The following is a 23,303-nucleotide window of genomic DNA, read 5'->3' as shown; positions in this document are numbered from 1 at the left end:
AAGGTCATTTAGGGTCAATGAACTTTGGCCGATTGGGGGTATCTGTTGAATTATAATCAAAACTTTAAAAGTTTTTGGATCTGATTCATGAAACTTGGACATAATAGTAATCAAGTATCACTGAACGTCCTGTGCAAGTTTCAGGTCACATGATTAAGGTCAGAGGTCATTTAGGGTCAATGAACTTTGGCCGAATTGGGGGTATTTGTTGAATTACCACCATAACTTTAAAAGTATGCTGGTCTAGTTCATAAAACTTGGACATAAGAGTAATCAAGTATCACTGAACATCCTGTGCGCGTTTTAGGTCACATGACCACGGTCAAAGGTCAATGAACTTTGGCCATAATGGGGATATCTGTTGAATTACCATAATAATACTTTTGAAACTTGGACATAAGAGTAATCAAGTATCACCGCATATCCTGTGCAAGTTTCAGGTCACATGATCAAGGTCAAAGGTCATGTGAGGTCAATGAACTTTGGCCACATTGGGGGTATTTGTTGAATTACCAATCCTATCTCCGTATTGTGTATTAGTCTAGTTCATGAAACATGGAAATCAGAGTAACCAAGTATCACTGAACATCTTGTGCGAGTTAAAGTAGTTTTCAAAGTCAGCACTGCTGCTATGTTGAATCGCGTGATGCAGGTGAGACGGCCAGAGGCATTCCACTTGTTCATTACATAACAAAAATCCAACCACATTCAGAGTATATATGGGTACAATGTTCATAATTTAATCTGAATAATGATCTTTTGCATTACCCAGGTAGTAGTGCTTGAAGTAATTGACCTCTCCCTGAAGGCCTCAATGAAACGCATCAGAATTCCCATAGAATAGTACTGTACAAGCAATGTATGTACAGTAGATCAGATGAATGAAGAAACTAGAAGTGAGTTGTAGATAAAAAAATATACACATATAGAGCACAGTATAGTTGGTAACTAGATGACTACAGCAGAAAATACATGTTTCCCATATGAAGGGTAAGAAATCAAACAGAATTGTGTACCAAGACCTATATTTTGATGAAGATGTTATTTTACTTTTGAAAATTGATATTTTATTTTGCGAGGTAGGCTTACTGTAGGAGAGTGGAAGCTTACGGTCTAAGTCAAGGCTTGCTCTGTTTAAGCAGTACCAAATGCTTGAATTATAAAGGCTAGAATTAAAAGTAATTAGAATTTGATTACTTTTCAATTATGATTGAGGTCATGATCGAGGTCATGATTGAGGTCATGGTTGATCAAGCAAGTACTTAAAGGGGAATGAAACCTTTAGAACAAACAGACTTGTGTAGAAACAGAAAAATCAAAGAAGAATAAAGAAAGTTTGAGAAAAATCGGACAAATAATGAGAAAGTTATGAGCATTTGAATATTCCAATCACTAATGCTATGGAGATCCTCCCATTGGCAATGCAACAAGGATGTGTGATGTCACTGATGAACAACTTTCCCTTTGGTGGACTATAAAATACCCTCAAAATGTCTCTTTTTGCTTTTTCTAATGTTGATACAAACTCTTTATCCGTGATGTATTCTTAAAAAATATGTAATACATGCCCTCATGTAGAAAGAACACATGATCTATGGATAGATGTGATAAAAGAGGCAATTCAAGTGAAATATATACTAAAGTAATGGGGAGAGTTGTTCAAAAGTGACATCACACATCTTTGTCGCATTGCCAATTTGCTATCTCCATAGCATTAGTGATCGCAATATTCAAATGCTCATAACTTTCTCATTATTTGTCTGATTTTTCTCTAACTTTTGGTGATCTGTTTCTTTGATTTTTCTGTTTTCACACAAGCTATCTTGTTCCAATGGTTTCATTGTCCTTTAACATGAAGATTGACGATGAATTACATTACGCAGCTACATGTATAGTATGTGCTACAACTGGTGTTCATTCTATACTGTGCAAATGTCAAACACTGTACATACATAGCGCAATATTTCAAAGTCAACCACAGTGTCTTCGGTCAACCGTTGCTGTACTTTGTTAACCCATGCCTGAGGCATCAATTATAAGAGGAAAAGAAGCATATAGTTAAAAGTTGGTTGTAATGGAATCATCCCCCCCCCTCCCTCCCATGAAATAACTCTTTAGAGGCAAATCCTGTTTTACCCTAAATTATTTGGCAGAAATCTACATCGAATGATTTACTTCCACGTGAAGTTTTGATTGACTCATCAAGTTATGGTATGGTCACATATCAAATGCAAAAGCTGTCATTTTTCAAGTTGCAAGTGTCATTTTTCAGTTACTTTATGCAGAGAATTTGATGAATTCTGTTACTGGTTTTAGTCCTAATCATCATTAATCAATACATAATCTGTCTCCTGACACTTAAATTTTTTTTTTTTATATATTAAGCTCACTTAAAAAAAGTCTACATTATGAGATGCCTAAATAACAAATCCAGACTTTGAACCATGAAAGATTTGGAACCCATGACAAGACACTTAGACTGCCACTATCCACCTCCTACCTGTGAATTATGGGTACTACTTGCTGAACAAAAATCCTTGTACTTGCTTTGAGCTCTGTAAAAATTCATGCTGTAGCCGAGATAGGGGTGTAGATCTATTGGACACCTTCTTACGGAAACGGTGACACAACAGTGACAATTGCTCCAGGTTTTATTTCATCAAAGATATAGGGTTAGGGTTGCAATAGGGTTTATGTTAGGTTTGGTAATAGGTTTAGGATAGGTTACGATAGGTTTTATAGTGTTACATCCAGGGTTGAAGTTGGTCATTCCTTTAGTGTGTTGAACTTACAGGGGAGCAATTGTCACCAGAGCAGATGTCATGGAACAAGGGAGAAGGGCTGTAATTTTTTCGTATGATTGTTGTCTTACAGCAAGCAGTGTGTGGACCAAGCCGAACATCCTTCCTAACCAGTAGGAGACCTGATACAACCAAGCTCTATGATTTCTACTCTTATTGGAGGGATGCAGCAGGAAACTACACTACTTTACCACAACACTTCAAAGAACATGGATACTTTACTGCTTCCATTGGGAAAGTCTTTCATAATGGTATACAACCCTTGCAGAACATTTGAAACCATTGTACTGTATCTGATCTTGTGCCTGTTGCACAAAGAATAGCATTCAAACACAACATGATTCTCACCTTAGAATCAGAATCATATGGACTTGTGCTTGAGTTTATGGCCAGTATTCTGAACTCAGGTTTAAATCAAACTCTGATTTAAAGTTTTGGTTTAACTATGGTTAGCCAATTGGGGCACAAATCCCTAATTTTACACATCCATAGTATTACAAACCCACATTGTCTGGGAATGATTAAAGTATTTTGAAGAATTTTTCTTTAATGTAAAAACAAAGGGAAGCAAAATAGTAAACATTCGATATAAACATTTTTTTTAAAATCTATTGCTCTCCATGATTTTGGCAGAGATAGACTGTGGTCTCATTTACCAGGTAAACCTGACTTTTTTCCTAGCCTATGGGTTGCTTTTGAATACAACTCTTTCTGCACTGGGCCCTGTTACAACCGATAATGTCGCACCAAGGCATAATGTCGCAGCAACGCATAATGTCGCAATCTGCGACATTATGCCAAGAGCGTCCGACGCATAATGTCGCAGTCAACACATAATGTCGTAGTTTTTCTAACGCATAATGTCACATGTCGCAACGCATAATGTCGCAGCAAATCGTTAACGCATAATGTCACATGTCGCAACGCATAATGTCACAGCGGTATTTTCTTCAGGACTTGAGCTACAGATAAGATATAAAACATGCCTTTACTCAGTATTTTGAGACACGAAAAAGAGAATGAAATTATTTTGAAATCAGGATTACTCTTTGTATGGATATTTGTCGCTTTATTGCCATTTCGTCTACTGCCTTTTCCCCACTATCGCATGGTCTGATATAATTTCGTCTACCATTAGTTAGTCAACTATCAACATAGTCCAATAACCATTTCGTCTAATTACCATCTCGTCTAATAGCCAGTTGGTCTAATAGCCGTTGTGTTTATTATCATTTAGTCTAATTGTATTTTTTTCAGTTGGTCCAATATCCATTTTGTCCAATATCATTACGTCTATTACCTTTTGGTCTAATAGCCAATTGGTCTAATAACCACTTGGTGTACTCTCATTTTCGTCCATGTTCCATTTGGTCTAACTTCAGTTGGTTCGCTATCACTTTGTCTAAATCCATTTCGGCTAATACTCATTTGGTATCGTTGCCACGGGTCCAATCATTGGTTCTAGGACAATTACCCCACGGACAATCACCCTTCCGGACAACTAATCCCTGACAATTTTACCCACCCGAGGACAATTACCCCCTGAGGACAATTACCCCCCGAGGACAATTACCCCCTGAGGACAATTACACCCCGGACAATTACCCCCCTAGACAATTACTCCCGGACAACTACCCCCTGTAAAACTACCCCGAGGAGGATACCCCCCGCGACTACCCCCTAGGGAAATTTCCCCCAGGACAATTACCCCCTGGACAATTACCCCAGGACAATTACCCCCTGAACAACTACCCCCCGATGACAATTACCCCCGGACAACTACCCCCGGACAATTACCCCTTAGGAAAATTACCCCCCCCCCCCCGAGGACAATTACCCTGCCCCGGGGACAATAACCCCCTAGACAAAGGGAGTGCACAGAGTTAGGGCCTAAATAGTAAAATTACAAGGCGTTCTTGTGTATATTATCTTTGCATATTTTTTTTTTGCTTGCTGTATTAAAACTAAAGCCACATCTTAATCTGGAATGTGCACCAATTGTTTCATAATTCTTAGCTTCTTGATAGATGAATTGTTTTAAAATAACAGGTTTATAGGTTTTTCTTGTCAATAGTAGTGTTGATGGTTTGCGTTACCGACTTTCAATATTTCTACCTGTGAAGGTGTCTTTTTAATGTTTTATCTATTTTCCTGATTTTTCCTGAAATTAAACCCCAAATGAATCAAGAAAAAATCAGATCAGTTGGAATCAGAGAAATTAGGCATTTGTGATTATTATGTCTAATCGTGTCTTTTCATGAATGTTCAATTGTTCTATGAAAACTTAGTATGTGGGCCAGTTTACACATTTTCTGATGTACATATGCGTAGCTATATAGCGCAAGCCCCCACCCCCATTTTTCATGATGCAGAAGGCATTGCTAAACAAAAAGAAAGAAGGCGGAAAAGGAAGAAAAAATGAAAAAGAAGAAAATGAGAGAGAGGGAGAGAGAAAAAGGGAGAAAGAGCGATATAAGAGAGAAAGTTATTAACATAAGATAAAGTAGAAAATATATTGAAAACCTGTGCCACCGACCCAGACCATTATAATGGTTCACGCCGGGGGGGGGGGGGGCACTCAGTATATGATAATGTGCAGCGGAGGTGACCCCTATTTTTACACTCAAATTTCCGTTCCAAGGCATAGCATCTTTGTCTTATTGAGAAAAAGAACAAATAAAGCCGCTCCAAGGCAAAACATGTTCTTCTTATCGAGAAAAAAGAAGAAAGAAATCCGCTCCAAAGCTTGTCATATTTTTCGTTACGCCGTTCCGGTCACATTGATCTGCTACAATGAGCTGCAGTTTTGGTGAAATGCGGCCGCAGAGCGCTGTCCGACCATCACCTCTGCGCGAGCGCACCCGGCGGACGTTCCAAGGACCCCGTTTTTTGTCTCGCCCGCGGCACACCCCTACCACTTTTTTTGTCGAGTGCCCCCTTCGCCCCTGGGGTCACGCTTGATTCGATGCCAGAGAGAAATGGGGGGTGGGATTTTCGGGGGGTAATTGTTTGGCGGTAACTGTCTGGGGAATTATTGTCCTCGGGGGCATTTGCTGGGGGGGGTAATTGTCTGCGAAATAATTGTCCAGGGGATGATTGTCCGGGGGTAATTGTCCGGGGGGGGGTAATTGTTCTCGGAGGCTAAATGTTAAGAGGTGGTTGTCCGGAAGGTGATTTTCTGGGGGTCATTGTCCTAGAACCGATGACAGGACCTAATGGTGATTGGACCCATGGCAACGATACCAAATGATTGTTAGCCGAAATGGGTTTAGACAAAGTCATAGCGAACCAACTGAAGTTAGACCAAATGGAACATGGACGAAAATGAGAGTACACCAAGTGGTTATTAGACCAAAAGGTAATAGACGTAATGATATTGGACAAAATGGATATTGGACCAACTGAAAAAATACAATTAGTCTAAATGATAATAAACACAACGGCTATTAGACCAACTGGCTATTAGACGAGATGGTAATTAGACGAAATGGTTATTGGACTATGTTGATAGTTGACTAACTAATGGTAGACGAAATTATATCAGACCATGCGACAGTGGGGAAAAGGCAGTAGACGAAATGGCAATAAAGCGACAAATATCCATACAAAGAGTAATCCTGATTTCAAAATAATTTCATTCTCTTTTTCGTGTCTCAAAATACTAAGTAAAAGCATGTTTTATATCTTATCTGTAGCTCAAGTCCTGAAGAAAATACCGCTGTGACATTATGCGTTGCGACATGTGACATTATGCGTTAACGATTTGCTGCGACATTATGCGTTGCGACATGTGACATTATGCGTTAGAAAAACTACGACATTATGCGTTGACTGCGACATTATGCGTTGACTGCGACATTATGCGTCGGACGCTCTTGGCATAATGTCGCAGATTGCGACATTATGCGTTGCTGCGACATTATGCGTTGGTGCGACATTATCGGTTGTAACAGGCCCCAGCTGTTATTCCATTTGGTAGCATGAAAAAGCTTTTATTGTTACCTAATTTTTTTATGATAAATAAAAAAATTAATAGAAATAAACAATATTTCAGTTCAAATGAATGAATATTTGCCTATTTGCATGGATAAGGGACATACAGGGATACCAATTTAAATGTTTTACTGACCTTTTCTTTGAATTACTTTTAAAGAGAAATGCCAGTAGTTGCAGTAAACACTGATTTCATGAGAAAGTCTTTAAAACCAGGCTTAATTGTCAGTATATCATCGAGGATCTAGATCTGGTACAGTTACATAAACTGAACTTTGTGAAATCTTGAAATCTAGGCTGAAAAATGTTCACACTGAAATTAACTAACACAGATAGGCACACGTGGGACAGTGTATTATTATTGCTGGAATAAAACCCAACGGAAGTGACCGAATCCGCGCTTATTTTGCTTATTTCTCAGCAATTACACAATTTCTTCCAGAATCCTTTGGCACATATTTTATATTCATACAAACAGACACTTGGGTGGTCATGATATCAGATTCTGTAAAAATTCATTTAGAGATCGTTACCAAAACTGCATCTTTAAGCATGCAAGGAAATATATTGAAATAAAACTGGGCATAGTTGAGTGTAAATTATAATGTAAAACTTTCACTCTTTTTCAGTATTATTTTCTAAATGATGTAAGGGGCCCCCCGTGTTGAAAATATATTCAGCCAATATCCAAACCACAAAATATGTTCTCCTTTAAAATTTGAGATTGTTGGATTAATGTATAAAAATAAGCTTTGCATTGTTTGTAGCCTTTACATGTCTGTATGGTATTTCACATTCACTGTATATAATATTTATGTAATCATGGCTTTATATGTTTAATATGTTATGTTTAAAGTTTATTGGCTTGAAGAAGTGAACAAAACAAACTTCTGATATAGATAAATAAAGACAAACTTGAGCTTGAATTTAAAAAAGTTATCATTTTAGATGGCTATGAGTTCAGTTAAGAATTGAAATATTAAAAAAAAAGAGTACATTAATACCAGATTTTTCATTGTATAGTGACACATTACATAAGTATAAAATATATGAAATAGAATTTTTAAGCTGGCATTTAGATCAACATATTCTTTTTATGAATTTATACAGGTAAAGCTTCAAATGGAACTGATGATTACCCATACAGCTGGTCAGTAGAACCATGGCATCCTCCAACACAAAAATATAAGAGAGCAAAGGTACTGTTTTAAGGACAAGTCCACCCCAACAAAAACTTGTTTTGAATAAAAAGAGAAAAATTCAACAAGCATAACACTGAAAATTTCATCAAAATCGGATGTAAAATAAGAAAGTTATAGCATTTTAAAGTTTTGCTTCATTTCACAAAACAGTTATATGCACATCTCGGTCGGTATGCAAATGAGGAAGTGATGACATCACTCACTATTTCTTTTGTATTGTATTATATGAAATATGAAATATTTTTATTTTATCATTATTGTCATGTGAAATGAACTTTCATTCCTCCCTAAACACATGGAATTCCATTATTTTAACATTTTGTGCTTCAGGCAAGGAGGTCCTAATCGTCAAATTCGTAAAAATTGAAATATTGTATAATTCGAACAATAAAAAAAAGATATAGTGAGTGAGAGACATCATCGACTCTCTCATTTGGATGTAACTGGCTGGATCATATAACTATTTTGTTAAAAATAAGCGAAACTTTGAAATGTCATAACTATCTTAGTTTAAATCCGATTTTGATGAAATTTTCAGCATTGTGCTTGTCTGATTTTTCTCTGTTGATTCAAATTGACAATTTTCTAAGGTGGACTTGACCTTTAAATAAACTATATATAATTATACATTGGCACTTGACTGACCAGGGATGGTGGTGATGATGATGCTAATGGTAATGGTGATGATACTAATCATGCTGGTGATAATCATGGTAATGATAACAATGATAAGTGGTCACTGATGATAACAATGATGATGATAAAAACACTGATGATTGGCTTTTAAATTTTTGCCTCACCTGCATAGCAGAGTGAGACTATAGGCGCCGCTTTGCCGACGGCGGCGGCATCGTCAATATCAAATCTTAACCAGAGGTTAAGTTTTTTAATGACAGCATAACTTAGAAAGTATATAGACCTAGTTCATGAAACTGAAAATCCTGCCTGAGTTTAAGGTCACATGACCAAGGTCAAAGGTCATTTAGGGTCAATGAACTTAAACCATAATGGGGAATCAACATCAAAATCTTAACCTTAGGGTTAAGTTTTTGAAATGTTATTATAACTTCAAAAGTATATGGACCTAGTTCATGAAACATAATGATAATCATAATAATAACTAGAATTTAATTCGTCATGCGGACGAATTAGGTGGTCTGTCTTTATTATTGCCATCATGATCACTATTACCATGTTCATGCAGATCAATGTGACCTTCATGATGACAACTGAATGTTGATTATGGATAGAATGCTTGTGAAAGACGGGAGATGATAAAGCACTGTAAAAGGGTCTCTTTGATGTATGACAATACATGTGATATGAAAAAAAGTAATTATAATCTGTTTTATCTTGCTAAATTTTAACTTTCGTACCTTTAAATTATCATAAAGGATCTTGTACGAGATGGTAAAAAGAAAAAAAAAGTGGAAAAAATCATCTTGTTTACCCCAGGATTCGAACCTGCGCCCCCGAGAAAGCAAGTCAAATGCGTTATCCATTGAGCCAGGATATTCCACATAGAGATTACACGTAAGCAAATTTGAGAATTACAATTCCAATTTTGCAAGCGAAATACGGGCATGATCCCGGCATCTGATCAAAAAATGGAGGGCATATTTTCGAAAGCTTAGAATCTCGGCTACAACATACTAAAAGCTCAGGGAAAACTGACAAGAAACAATGGAGATATAGCTCACGAAATAGACCAATGTCGAATCTAGTTTTGAGAAAAGGTCATGTCCCATAGAGATTACACGCAAAATACATGTGATATGAAAAAAGTAATTATAATCTGTTTTATCTTGCTAAATTTAAACTTTTATACCTTTAAATTATCATAAAGGATCATGTAAGAAGCGGCAAAAAGAAAAAAAAGTGAAAAAATTCATCTTGTTCACCCCAGGACTCGAACCCGCGCCCTTTAGAAAGCAGTCAAAGCCACAATATTCCCCATAGAGAATACACGTAAGCAATTTTGAGAATTACAAGTCCAATTTTGCAAGCGAAATACAGGCATGATCCTGGCATCTGATCAAAAAATGGTGGGCACACTGGCGAAAGCTTAGAATCTCAGCTACAACATACTCAAAGCTCAGGGAAAACTGACAAAAAAAATGGAGATATGGCTCACGAAATAGAGGAATGTCGAATCTAGTTTTGAGAAAAGGTCATGTCCCATAGAGATTACACGCAAAATACATGTGATATGAAAAAAAGTAATTATCTGTTTTATCTTGCGAAATTTAAACTTTTATACCTTTAAATTATCATAAAGGATCATGTAAGAAGTGGCAAAAAGAAAAAAAAAGTGAAAAAAAAATTCATCTTGTTCACCCCAGGACTCGAACCCGCGCCCTTTAAGAAGCAGTCAAAGCCACGATATTCCCCATAGAGAATACACGTAAGCAATTTTGAGAATTACAAGTCCAATTTTGCAAGTGAAATACGGGCATGATCCCGGCATCTGATCAAAAAATGGAGGGCACAGTTGCGAAAGCTTAGAATCTCAGCTACAACATACTAAAAGCTTAAAGAAAACTGACAAGAAAAAATGGAGATATGGCTCACGAAATAGAGGAATGTCGAATCTAGTTTTGAGAAAAAGTCATGTCCCATAGAGATTACACGCAAAATGAGGAAAAATGACATGCCTCTTTTCATCGCTGTTTTACGGAACGATACGTTTCTCTAAACGAAAATTTAAACAGAAAGAGTACATTCTAAACTACAACATATCAAAATCTGGGCGAAAAATGATCTATATTCGAGAAGTTACAACCAAATTTGCATAAATTTGATGACGTCATTTTTGAAAAAATGAAATTTTTAGTTTAGGCGCCATTTTGATGACGTCATGATCAAATTGAGGGACAATGGTGACATGAAATCAAATCTACAACTAATACTCTATCGATATATGAAAAAAAATTGGGGGTCAACGGACTATTTAAAGAGCTACAGTGAATTTTCAATAGGCATGTTTTTGCCCATATATGGCCTGTAGTGAGAGCTCGCGCGCACACGTGCTGCAAACTTTAAAGGGGAAGTTCACCCTGAAGAAAACTTTCTTGTAAAAATAGCAGAAAAAATAGTAAAAAATATTGGTGAAGGTTTGAGGAAAATCCGTTAAAGAGTAAGAAAGTTATTAGAGTTCAAACTTTTGGATTTGTGACGTCATAAACGAGCAGCTGTCTCATGTGTAATGTAATATAAAATGCATAAATTTCAAATTTTGTATGGTTCCTGATGACTTAATTTTGTTTTCTTTTCATGATCGAGTGTGAAACGATTTGTCTATTGATATACAAAAGTTACAGTGAAAACCATTTTCAATTTTCTGAGAAAATGACATTTCATTGATTTTTTACCATTCGCTATGTAGGAATGCTGCTCGCATATGACGTCACAAATCAAATAATTTAAATTCTAATAACTTTTTAATTATTTGATGAATTTTTCTCAAACCTTCGGCAATATTTTTCATTAATTTTTCTGCTATTTTTACAATAAACTTTTTGTCAGGGTGAACTTCCCCTTTAACGGGTGTTAATTTCGTTATTAATGGTCGTAGAAGGTTGATCAAGGTATCAAATTGTTCAGAATTTTATTATCAATGAAATGATGTAAAAAAAACGGTGTTTCTGCGTTGCGTTAAGGCGTTACGCGCGGAAACGTGCGCGCATGCGTGCGCGCGCGCAAAATTTTGAAATTTAGAATAAGAATGACCTGAAACGTACTCTCGTTTGGTCAAAAAGTGATTTTGAGCATTTTGAAATTTTGACGCACGCGTACGCGTGCGTCGTGACATTCAGGTGACCTTTGATGACATGATTAAATGACCCTTGACCTGAAATTAGTGTGATGTTAATTTGATCGATTTTTGATAATTGATAATGGAGATATGATTGATAATGTGATTTTACAAAATGGCGCCTAGATGACGTCATCATGACCTGATGACCTTGAAAAGCTTATTTTGACGTGTCCATGACAGATCCTATAAATGACATGAAATTCAATGAAATTGATCATGTCCATTTTGAGATAACTTGGCGACAAGAAAATCCGTAAAAATAAATAAATAAAGAAAGAAATAAAGAAATAAAAAGAAAATTCTGACGAAATTAAGAGGTGATCTGTCAAAGACAGACCACCTAATAATTGGATTTATGTAGCTTTTTCCAGAGGTTACAAAGCACTGTTGATAGCGTAAAATAAGTTAAGGTTTATGGTACCATTATAATAAGTGTGTTTTAAGATGTTTTTTGAAGAGGTCAAGAGAAGAGAGGTTTTGAAGAGATCGAAGGAGTTTGTTCCAAAGACAGCAGGCAAGAGATTGAAAGGAGTTGAAACTTGCCTGTTTTCTGGATTTTGGAATGACATAGGAAGGAGCAGCTGCAGAACGAAGAGAGTATGTAGATCTTTGTTGCTGAAATAATGAAGAAATGTAAGAAGGTAGTGTGGTTGACAGAGATTTATAGGTTTGAACAAGTATTCGATAGTATATTCTATCAGAAACAGGTAGCCAATGTAGTTCATTTAAAAGAGGGGTAGCATGACACCATCTTGGTTTTTGACAGATTAACCGTGCACATTTGTTCTGAAGGCATTGAAGTCTTCCAAGATCTTGTTTACTAATACCCTGCCTGAGTTTCAAGTCACATGACCAAGGTCATTTAGGGTCAATGAACTTGGCCATGTTGAGGGTATTTGTCGAATTTCCTTCGTAACTTTAAATTTTTTGGAGCCAGTTCATAAAACTAGGACATATTAAAGAGTACCGGTAATCAAGTATCACTGAACATCCTGTGTGAGGAAAGTTTAAGGATCTAGTTAATGAAACATAGACATGTACACATAAGGGTAATCAAGTATAAATGATTGTTTTGCACACATCTTGATCACTTGATAATGGTCCAAGGTAAGTTTGGGTCAATGGACATAGTATTTAATTTTATTATGAATGTTTTCTTTTTTGAATAATAATTCAATAGCTGTTTTCAAAGTCAGCACTGCTGCTGGGCAGGTCCAAGCTATTGTCCACTCTGAAGCCAAAATTAAATCTTTGCTTAAATCTAACATATTGTATGTAATTTTGAAGCTTATACTCTGAAGTTTTTTGCCCTATATTTTTTTTCTTCTGGAAACGTTATTAAGTTAATGAATGCCAAGGTCATGATTCCAAGAAATCATTAATTAGCGTGACGTACGGGAAATCACATTTTTTGATCTGCAGATAATGCAAATTATATATTTGAAAATATTTCTGTGGGGACTTGTAGTACTAAGTTCATACAAACATTTGAGGAAAAAAATAATTTTGAAAATTAATTATTAAGTTAATTATGTGGTGTCCAACAGGCAGTGTCCCGTACGTCACAATTTAGCATATGTTTTTTAGGTTCTAATTAAGAAAAAGTTGAACAGTTTTATTCACATTTTGGAGAGTTCTAATTTATATTACAATACATCCAAAAATTAAAGTGAATTTACTGAATTAATTTCCTGTTTAATTATATCAGCTAATGAATCTTTGTGACGTACGGGACAAATGTGTGACGTACGGGACACACCATACATTATACATAGGATTTCTATGTAATTCTAATTAGGGTTATTTTTTAATAAGGAGCAAAGATAATGTAAATTGAAATAAATGATATTATATCAGTGGTTGAATATTGGAAAAAGGCTGATAATAAAGTTACTATTTGTAATAAATAACATTAATTATTATTAATTAGTTAATTCATTAATTGAATCTTTCGTAATTATAAGGTCATAAAGTTTTTTTGTGTTTCGTTTAATCATATACTATAATAGAAATATATGTAAATCATGATAATCCATGTAAAACTTACTTACTTTGGTTTACATCCAGTTAATTATAAATTTTGATGAAATTTCACTTTCCCCATTCGTTTAACACATGGAATTATTTGCAAGACCTCTTTCATAATATTTATAAGGTCGTAAAGTGTTTGCTGTGTTTTGTTTCAGTGTATGCTATTAAAGAAATATATATCAATCATGATAATCCATGTAAAGCTTAACTTACTTTGGTTTGCATCAATTTAATTAAAAATTTTGATGTAATTTCCTTACACATGGACAAATGTCCCGTACATGTACGTCACATGTCCCGTATGTCACAGCGCGGTTGTTTATATTTTGAGCTATTACATAATAACACCAATGAGTTCTATAATTTCATTCATGGCTATTGAAACTTGATAAGATACAAGATGAAAACATGATAATGAGAGATTTCCAGCTTATTCCAATTCACAGAGTTTTAATGACAAACTTTTTTTCAAAAAAATCAGCTTATGTCTGGTCCCGTACGTCACAGTGCATATTGATTAAAATATTACATCGTTAATGGAATTGTAGATCACTAATTTTTTTATGAATAAAGAGGGCACGACTGGCCTTCCAAAATCCATAAAAGATTCTCTGTTGTGCATTCATTTCTTATGTTACACAACTTTAAAGTATCTAAATGTCCTGTACGTCACAAGTCAAATAGCTTGGACCTGCGCTGCTATATTTAATCATGTAATGCAGTGGAGACTGCCAGAGGCGTGCCACTTGTTTTTCTTCTAAACACATGAATACCCTCTTTGTTGATACGTGCTATTATCCATTAGGTGACATTAGTTTACATTAAGCATAATTCCATTTCATCAAAGTTATGAGATATATTTATTAAGAATTATTCCATTCCCATCTAGATGCCCAACCCTATGAACCCATATATATCTTGAATATTTTACATATTTGCATGAAACTAACTAACGGTTTTGTTATTGCACAACATGCACAATGAAAATTATGATGACTTATTTTCATCATCAAATTATTCTCAATGATATGATGATAATGATAGTGATGACAAATAGTGATGATGATGATATACAATATGGAATTAATATACTAAAGTAATTATATGAATTAATGAGCTTGAAAAAACTTCTTTTACATTAGATTCTGACAACCTTGGATTTTAGACAATTTTGACTAAGGGTAGCTTGCGCTTTATTCTAGCAGGCAGCATCATTGACATTGTCAACCCTAAAGTTCTAATACACTTTGCAAAGAAGGGAAATCATAAATGTTTTATTAATTAGTTATTATCCCCAATCATTTATTGGTATCCTGCGGTTACAGAACCTCATTTTAAAGTTTGGGAGAAGTCTTATTTCTTTGTTACATATTGTATGATTTAAAAGAAAAAAAGGCAATTGTGTTTATTCAACAAATATTTGAGATGTTGCTGCCCCACTTAATTGCCTTTTCCATTTATGATTAACTGCCGTAGTGTTGAGTTCCTTAAAATAGTTACCATGACTATTTCTCTACAGGTGTGCAAGAACTTGGATGGCACACTACATGAGAACATCATATGCCCTGTCAATGTCACTGAAATGCCCTTGAAGAGCCTTCCTGATATGCAAAGCACCGACTACGCCATTGACCTTCTCAAACAGTTTGCCTCAAGGTCACGAGCTTCACCACCGTCTCGCAAGTCTACCATGAAAGAGAGTGGTTTCCGTATCTCTAAGGACCCTTCCCAGCCATTCTTTTTAGGTGTTGGGTACCATAAACCTCACATACCTTTCAAGTATCCTCAGGAGTACCAGGCTTTGTACCCTCTGGAAGAGGTAGAGATTGCCTCTAACCCTGACCTACCTCCTAAGCTACCACCCGTGGCATTTGAGCCTTACTTAAGCCTGATGGAACGGGAAGACATTGCTGCCCTCAATATCAGTTTTCCCTACGGTCCTATACCTAGACCTTATCATGTAAGTATTAAAGTAAAGGACAGACAATACTCCATTTTCATGCTGACTTTAGGTATTCCCATTGTCTTTTTATAGATTTACAGTAGGACTCTGATTGACATACAATGTACTAACTGCACAATATAATTATCAAATTTGCCAGTATGAGATGCATTCTGGTGCATTCAGGCAGAGATTTCATTTATGAGAAAGCATGTGAATTGTCATATTCTTTGTCCAGATATTTCAAATTCTCATTTTCATTCCGAATTTCTGCTTGCATGCAAAGTTGGATTTGTATTCAAATTTTGTCATTTATATTTATTTTATTCTGTTTTGTACGCTTTTCATTCTATAGTACCTACTGCGACAGAGTTACTACGCAGCTGCCACCTACACAGATTTCCAGATAGGAAGGTTACTTCATGGCTTAGAAGAAAATGGCTTTGCAAATAATACAATAATCGTATTTGTTGGAGATCATGGTATGTAATATTCACTTAGATTACATTTACAAGTGTATTTTTTATTATGTAATTCCATTGTTTGACTTCATATTTTTGTTTTGTTATTTTTTACAATGGATATCAATGACACTTTTTCAATCATAAACAACTTTAAATCAATTCCTTTATTCAATAAAAGGACAAATGGGGATCGATTTTTATTTTCAAAAATGCGTTTCGCATTGAATTTGTATTTGAAATTTTGGACCAAGTTCAGGTCTGACATACACTTCTGTAATTTTTACTAGGAGTGGGCTATACATGGGTCAAAAATACTTTTTGTCATTTTAATATGGCAACAGTTTTTTTTTATTCCTTCTTCTGTGTCTCGTCGTAAAATGACAATATTTTTGTCTCAGGTGTCAGAAAAAAATGTGCCAGGCCAAAATCTGATTTTTTTTTTGGTTATTTTGCATCAAAGACTTATTGAAACTGGGGGAAGTTCCATTGACTATGTGAAAAATCAAAAGAAGGAATTTAAAGACTATGCGTTCCTTCAGGGGCAACCAGTGAAGAGATTTCATAATATGGGTGATGTGGCTGCGCTTGCTAGATAGAGTTACAATAGGTGCAGTTGAATTTTGTTACCTTTGTAATTTCCTGAGTTGAGAATCTGGTAAAGTGTAAAGGAGACAATAATAAGATATATATCACAAATATCAATAAATCCAAATTTAGAGGAATCAAAGTAATATAGCTATATGAAGCTGCTTGCTACTGTTCAACTGGTTTCATCTAATATCCAAGAACTTACAGATGATTAAGGCTGAAAAAGGAACTAAAGATTGTGAAATTTAACTAAATTCACGTTTTTAACTCTACAAATGGTTTAGGAGAACTATTTTTATGAAAAACAAATTGCCTGCCCCCCCCCCAAACATGAATAGACACCAAAACAAGAGAAAAGACCACCAAGTAAAGAAGGTGTGGCCAAAACTGTGATTTTGGGGGGTGTTTTGGCAGCCATTTTGGATATTGACCTGGCACTCTTTTTTTCTCGGACCTGCGACAAAAAAATGAAGTCATTTCATAAGGTAAAAGGAGACAGAAAGATTGTTACCACAGTAAGACAAAAAAATTCACCCATTTGTAGCCCACTCCTATTTCTAACCGTCATTCATGGGTGTCAGAAATGGTTTACTGACAGTTGCTCTAATATCACATGGTCTAATCAGCAGATGGGCTAACACCATTCAGGCTCAACCTACTTAGTCCAATTCTCTTTTGGTTTAAAGGTCAAATCCACCTCAGAAAAATGTTGATTTGAATCAATAGAGAAAAATCAGATAAGCACAATGCTGAAAATTTCATCAAAGTCAGATGTAAAAAAAGAAAGTTATGACATATCAAAGTTTCACTTATTTTTAACAAAATAGTTATATGAATGAGCCAGTTACATCCAAATGAGAGAGTCAATGATGTCACTCACTCACTATTTCTTTTGTTTTTTACTGTTTGAATTATACAATATTTCAATTTTTACGAATTTGATGATTAGGACCTCCTTGCCTGAAGCACAAAATGTTAGAATAATGGAATTCCATGTGTTGAGGGAGGAATGAGACTTCATTTCACATGACAATGACGAGAAAATAAAAATATTTCATATTTCAAACAATCAAAAACAAAAGAAATAGTGAGTGAGTGACATCATTGACTCTCTCATTTCGATGTAACTGGCTCGTTCATATAACTGTTTTATTAAAAATAAGCGAAACTTTAAAATGTCATAACTTTCTTATTTTACATCCGATTTTGATGAAATTTTTAGTGTTATGCTCGTTGAATTTTTTACTCTTTTTATTCAAATCAAGTTTTTGTTGGGTTGGACTTGTCCTTTAATGACCACATGGTCTTATAGCCAATTGGTCTATTGATCACTTGGTCTAATAGCCAATTGGTCGAATGCCCAGTTGGGCTTATTGTGACTTGGTCTAATTTTCCTTTGGTGTAATTGCCATTTCGTCTAATGTATTTATTTTCACTCGGTCTAATTGCATTTGGTCTTATACCAGTTCGTCTAATAGTCGATTGGTCTAATACCAGTTGATCTAATCCTCACTTGGTCCATTATTCATTTGGTCTAATGTGCAGTTGGTTTAATTTCCATTTCGGCTAATTTCCACCTCGTCTAATTTCCAGATACAGTAGTCTATTATTCATTTTCTTCTACCTGCCACTTGGTCTAATTTGTAAAGTTTGTTGACTTGTTTTCAATTTTCTAGTGAAATTCGTTAATTGACTTTCCACGTGCTGACTTCGAATCTTCACACGCGCGCCCCTCGATATTGGAGTACAGTTAGAGTGACGTATTTCCTTCCCCAAATTTTGAAAATTTGGGAATTTTCAAAAGCCTTTGGGGCATGAAAAAATATATTTGAGGATTTAACACAATTTGGGGATATTTTGCCTATTTTTTAAGGGGTTTTTTGAAGGTTTTGGTGGGAAACAAAATTTTGAAATTTGCTATTTTTCTGTAAAATAATGCTGATAAATGATCAAACGGGTGAAAAAAGTAAGATTTTTATTCATCCGCCTTTATGTAGGCCTAACGATCTACTGTAGATAGTTAATGGCTGGCTTAACCCAATCAGGGTGCCCAGTTTTTCAAGAAAACAAAAATCCCTGATTTTTCTCTGCCAAGTTTTAAAATTCCAAGATTATTATTTTAACCAATTCCAGTTTGTCATGTTTTCTATTTTTGTTGCAGTGAATTACTTGTATTATTTTATTTAAGGCCTATTATTACTTTGCTACACTATAAAAATTACCACAACATGTCATTCAATGAATGTTGTTTTAATATGTACACAAAATATATCACAGTCTGACTGGCTATCGTGCTTTCAACTTTTATGCCGATCAAAATTCTCTGATTTTGCCCTCATTGAGGCATTTCCCCCTCATTTGAGGTAATTCCCTGATTTTTCCCTGACTGGAAAAAATGTTTAAAAAATCCCTGATTTCAGTGATTTCCGTGATGGACTGGGAACCCTTCCAATCCATTTTATGGAAGAGGCGAAGAAGTAGAACAAAAAATAGAATGATAAGATGACTGACAACTGTAGTGATAAATGATAAAGTTCTGCAAGCTCAGATATACTATTATTACACGTCAGACTGAGTCATTGCTTGTTACCAAGTCGGTCGCCGTGATGTCGCAGCTAACCCAATAAACCTGTAGTGTTATCAAACTATTTCTAATTGGTCTTTTATTTGCCCTCAGATTATTGAAATAACTTAACAAAATATTCATAACAAAATTACATGATCTAATGGCCCTGTGACTTTTGGAATCCCCAATCTGCATAACTGAATATTTTCCACCAAGTTCAAGTATCATCCATAATGGTGCATAACAGTGATTTAATACAGGCATAATCATGTATACCAGATACGTATCCACAAAATTATATTGTATTTTTGTTCCTTTCTTCATAATAATGTTACTCAGATGAAACCCCGACATTCGACCATTATAAGCGACAAGGTCCCCAACTTATTATTCTGTAATGTGCATGCTGTGATGTAATGATTATTAGTAAGGGAAGGCGGGGTAAGTTGAGACACATTTTGCATTTTGCATGATAGAATTGATATGATTAATGATTTTGTAGACACAAGTACCTTGCCTTAAAATTTGATTCTTGGGACATATTTTTCACCTATATATAACTTTCTACCTCCACACTGAAAGTCTCTGTCACCTTTGAAAAAAAGAGATATCAAATGGCTCGACTTTCCCCATCATTGTGGTAAGTTAAGCCACAAAAAACTATGTACAAAATGCATGGGTAAGAAGCAGCATGTCTATTTTTTTTTATTTAAAATCTTTTCACTTGCTAATTCTCTACAAATAGCAACATCCTCTGAAAGGAAAAGAACAGTCATGTAAATTTGCTCCTTCCTGCCTGCATATCGATGGCTCAACTTGCCCCATGTTGGTTGGCTCAACCTACCCCAGTCCTAACTTAATGCAATAATTTCACATCTACACATTTCGTATGTATCCATTATGTAAAATATTATAAGAATGAAGATCCATACCTGGTGGGTGTTTCATAAAGCTGTTCGTAAGTTAAGAGCGACTTTAAGAATGACTGGTGATCCTTTCTTGTGGTAAATTGTATATACATTGGCGATGATTTAAGCGTGTGAGAAAGGTTCACCAGTCGTTCTTAAAGTCGCTCTTAACTTACGAACAGCTTTATGAAACGGCCCCCTGGACTGACAATGTTGTTCTTATGTCTGTATTATATTTTTATTTGTGCATGTAAAAAGCACTTATCTTTTTCACACCCGTTTTTACTTTTGGTTGTAAAGCTCTACCCCAGGGGGGAGGGGGGCCACTTACATTGACGAGTGGATACCATGCGCGAACAAAAAAACACATGAAAAGGATGTCTTTTTCACGATAGGGCACGTTACGTACGTAACGTGATAAGGGTGTCAAAAACACAAAAATAATGAAAAAAAGGGTATCTATTTCACGAGGAAAATTACGTGTTTAGGGTCGAATTTGCGGGATGATAAAACAAAATTAAAATGTTTTATAATATAAAGGATGTCCTTTTTGCCCAAACACTTCGTGTTTAGAGTCCGAATTGCACGAGGTCCAAGATGGGGTCGTACTAAACCAAATAAGGTAAAGCCGACGACCGAAGGACCCGTAACAATAAAACATTCCTGTACTTGTTTAGGGGTTCATTTCAAGGAATATTTGCCAAGAACGATTTTCTTTCCAATACTTGTTAAGGGTAGGGTTTCACACGCCAATACTTGTTAAGGGGTGCATTTTCAGAATATGGAAATTACGTGTTTAGGGTGCTTTTCGAGACCTCATGGTCGCGCATGGTATCCACTCGTGAATGGAAGTGGCCCCCCCCGGGCTCTACCCCTCCGGATCCTGGCGACATGAATTAAGTAATACATGGTATTTATCCATTACGTACCATATTTGTTAATTCTAGATGAAATAAATACTAATGAATGATGTTATATTCAAATAAATGGACATTAGACCCATGAAAATTAGACCAAGTGACGATTAGCCCATCTTGGCATTAGACCAATTGGCGATAAAACCAAGTGGTCATTAGACCATTTGGCTATTTGACCAAGTGGTCATTAGACCATTTGGCTATTTGACCAAGTGGTCATTAGAAAACACATACTAGACCAAGTGGTCATTTGGCTATTAGACCAAGTAGTCATTAGACTAACTGGATATAAGACCAAGTGGAAATTAGGCTATATGGAAATTATGCCTACATGTAGTGGAAATTATACCAAACGATTATTAGTCCATGTGACAATTAGACCAAGTGTAAATTAGACCAAGTGGTGTTAGACCAACTAGAAATTAGTCTAAATGGTTTAATAACATCTGCTCATTAGACAAAGTAGATATAAGACCAAGTGGGAATTAGGCCAACTGGTTATTAGCCCAAATGGAAATCAGACAGAGTGATATTAGACCAAGTGGGTATTAGACGAATTGGATATTAGACAAAGTGGTTGTAGACGAAATGAGTTTAGACTATGTGTCGTTGGACGAACTAATAAGTAGACCAAGTGGTATTAGACCATCCAAAATTTGGTCTCAAAAGTTATGCAAGGCACCAGAAAAAAGTAATGAAGCCATGTAGCGATTGCACAAAATGTTGAAATGTTGAAAGAAATTAACATATAACTATTTTGCTTTTCTTCTATCAGGATGGCAGCTGGGTGAGCATTCAGAATGGTGTAAGTTCTCAAACTTTGAATTGGCCACACGGGTCCCGCTTATGGTTCATGTACCAGGAGTTGGAGATAAACAAATGACGAAGAAGTTTCCTCTGAGAAATCTACTCGATAACAAAACGTTACGCGAAACGAGGTATTCTCATGGTCTGAAAGGGGGTAAAGTTGTGAAAGAATTTGTTGAGTTGGTAGATATGTTCCCCTCTCTTGCAGAATTAGCCGGACTTCCAGTGCCAAATACTTGCCCTCCAAATCCATTCAAGGTTGATTTTTGCACAGAAGGGGTAAGCTTTGCACCCCTCATAGTGGGAGATTTGTCTAGGAAAGGGGGTTCTTACACCCGATGGAAGAATGCTACCTTCAGTCAATACCCAAGACCAGGGGATGTGCCAACATACCAGTCTGACCTACCCCATCTAGTCAACATCACCATAATGGGTTATTCCATGCGCACTGTGGACTATCATTTCACAGAGTGGATCGGATTTAACCATTCAACTTTTCAGGGGGATTGGGAGGATGTTCACGCCAGGGAGCTTTATGTGTTGGCAACAGATCCACTTGAAAACGACAATGTTGCAGACAATTCAGACTTTTCTGACTTAGTCCAAGATTTACACATGAGGCTCAAACGTGGATGGAGGGATTCCTTACCTGTTTGACCACTTAACCTCATCTTCTATGATGAAAGCATGTTTGGAAAGAATTAAAAAGAGTACAATAGACAACCATACAGGCCTTAATTCTCAAAGGTGGGCTAACTTTGCCAGGGGCTGTACATGTATTTGACCCAGGGGCCAGCAATGATGGGCCAACAAATCCTGAGTGTTAATTTCACCCACAGAGCATTTAACATCTTTTAGCCCCAGCATGCTTATTTGCATTGGTGCGTGGGCTAAATCATAAACTGAAGCTTGCTCCCTATATAGCACTGAACTGAGCATGCTCAGTGTAATATCACAGTATTGGTTCAGTTCAAGTGGTTGTTTCATAAAGCTATTTGTAAAATTAAACAACTTTACACACTACTGGAACATGATCTTGGGTCTTAACTCAATTACATAGGGATATCACTTGGCATGAGAAAGGGTTACCAGTCGTGCGTAAAGTCATTCGTATCTTACAAACAGCTTTATGAAACACCTACCAGGGTTTGGCAATAATAATATGCAACATATGTAAAGCGTTGAATACAAATGTTTTTAAGCACTTCATTAGTGCATACTATTACCCTGGCTTTAGCACGGCTGCCCTGATCGGACTCTTGAGCAT

The 23,303-nt window shown here is 35.9% G+C and overlaps 1 protein-coding gene across 2 annotated transcripts in view; it reads left to right on the top strand.

Moving 5' to 3' along the window:
• Positions 1-23,256, top strand: part of LOC121410716 (iduronate 2-sulfatase-like) — a 38,112-nt gene extending 14,856 nt beyond the window's left edge. For both annotated transcript variants that reach the window (XM_041602975.1, XM_041602985.1), the window contains exons 3-7: positions 2,875-3,052; positions 7,905-7,993; positions 15,364-15,804; positions 16,142-16,268; positions 22,005-23,256. In XM_041602975.1, coding sequence (XP_041458909.1) covers positions 2,875-3,052; positions 7,905-7,993; positions 15,364-15,804; positions 16,142-16,268; positions 22,005-22,693 — 1,524 coding nt within the window. In that variant the 3' untranslated portion in view covers positions 22,694-23,256. The remainder of the gene's footprint in view (positions 1-2,874; positions 3,053-7,904; positions 7,994-15,363; positions 15,805-16,141; positions 16,269-22,004) is intronic.
• Positions 23,257-23,303: the final 47 nt, after the last annotated feature.

The sequence above is a fragment of the Lytechinus variegatus genome, chromosome 1, assembly GCF_018143015.1.
Source record: "Lytechinus variegatus isolate NC3 chromosome 1, Lvar_3.0, whole genome shotgun sequence".
In the NCBI taxonomy this organism is placed as follows: domain Eukaryota; kingdom Metazoa; phylum Echinodermata; class Echinoidea; order Temnopleuroida; family Toxopneustidae; genus Lytechinus; species Lytechinus variegatus.
This window is presented reverse-complemented; position numbering and strand designations above follow the sequence as displayed.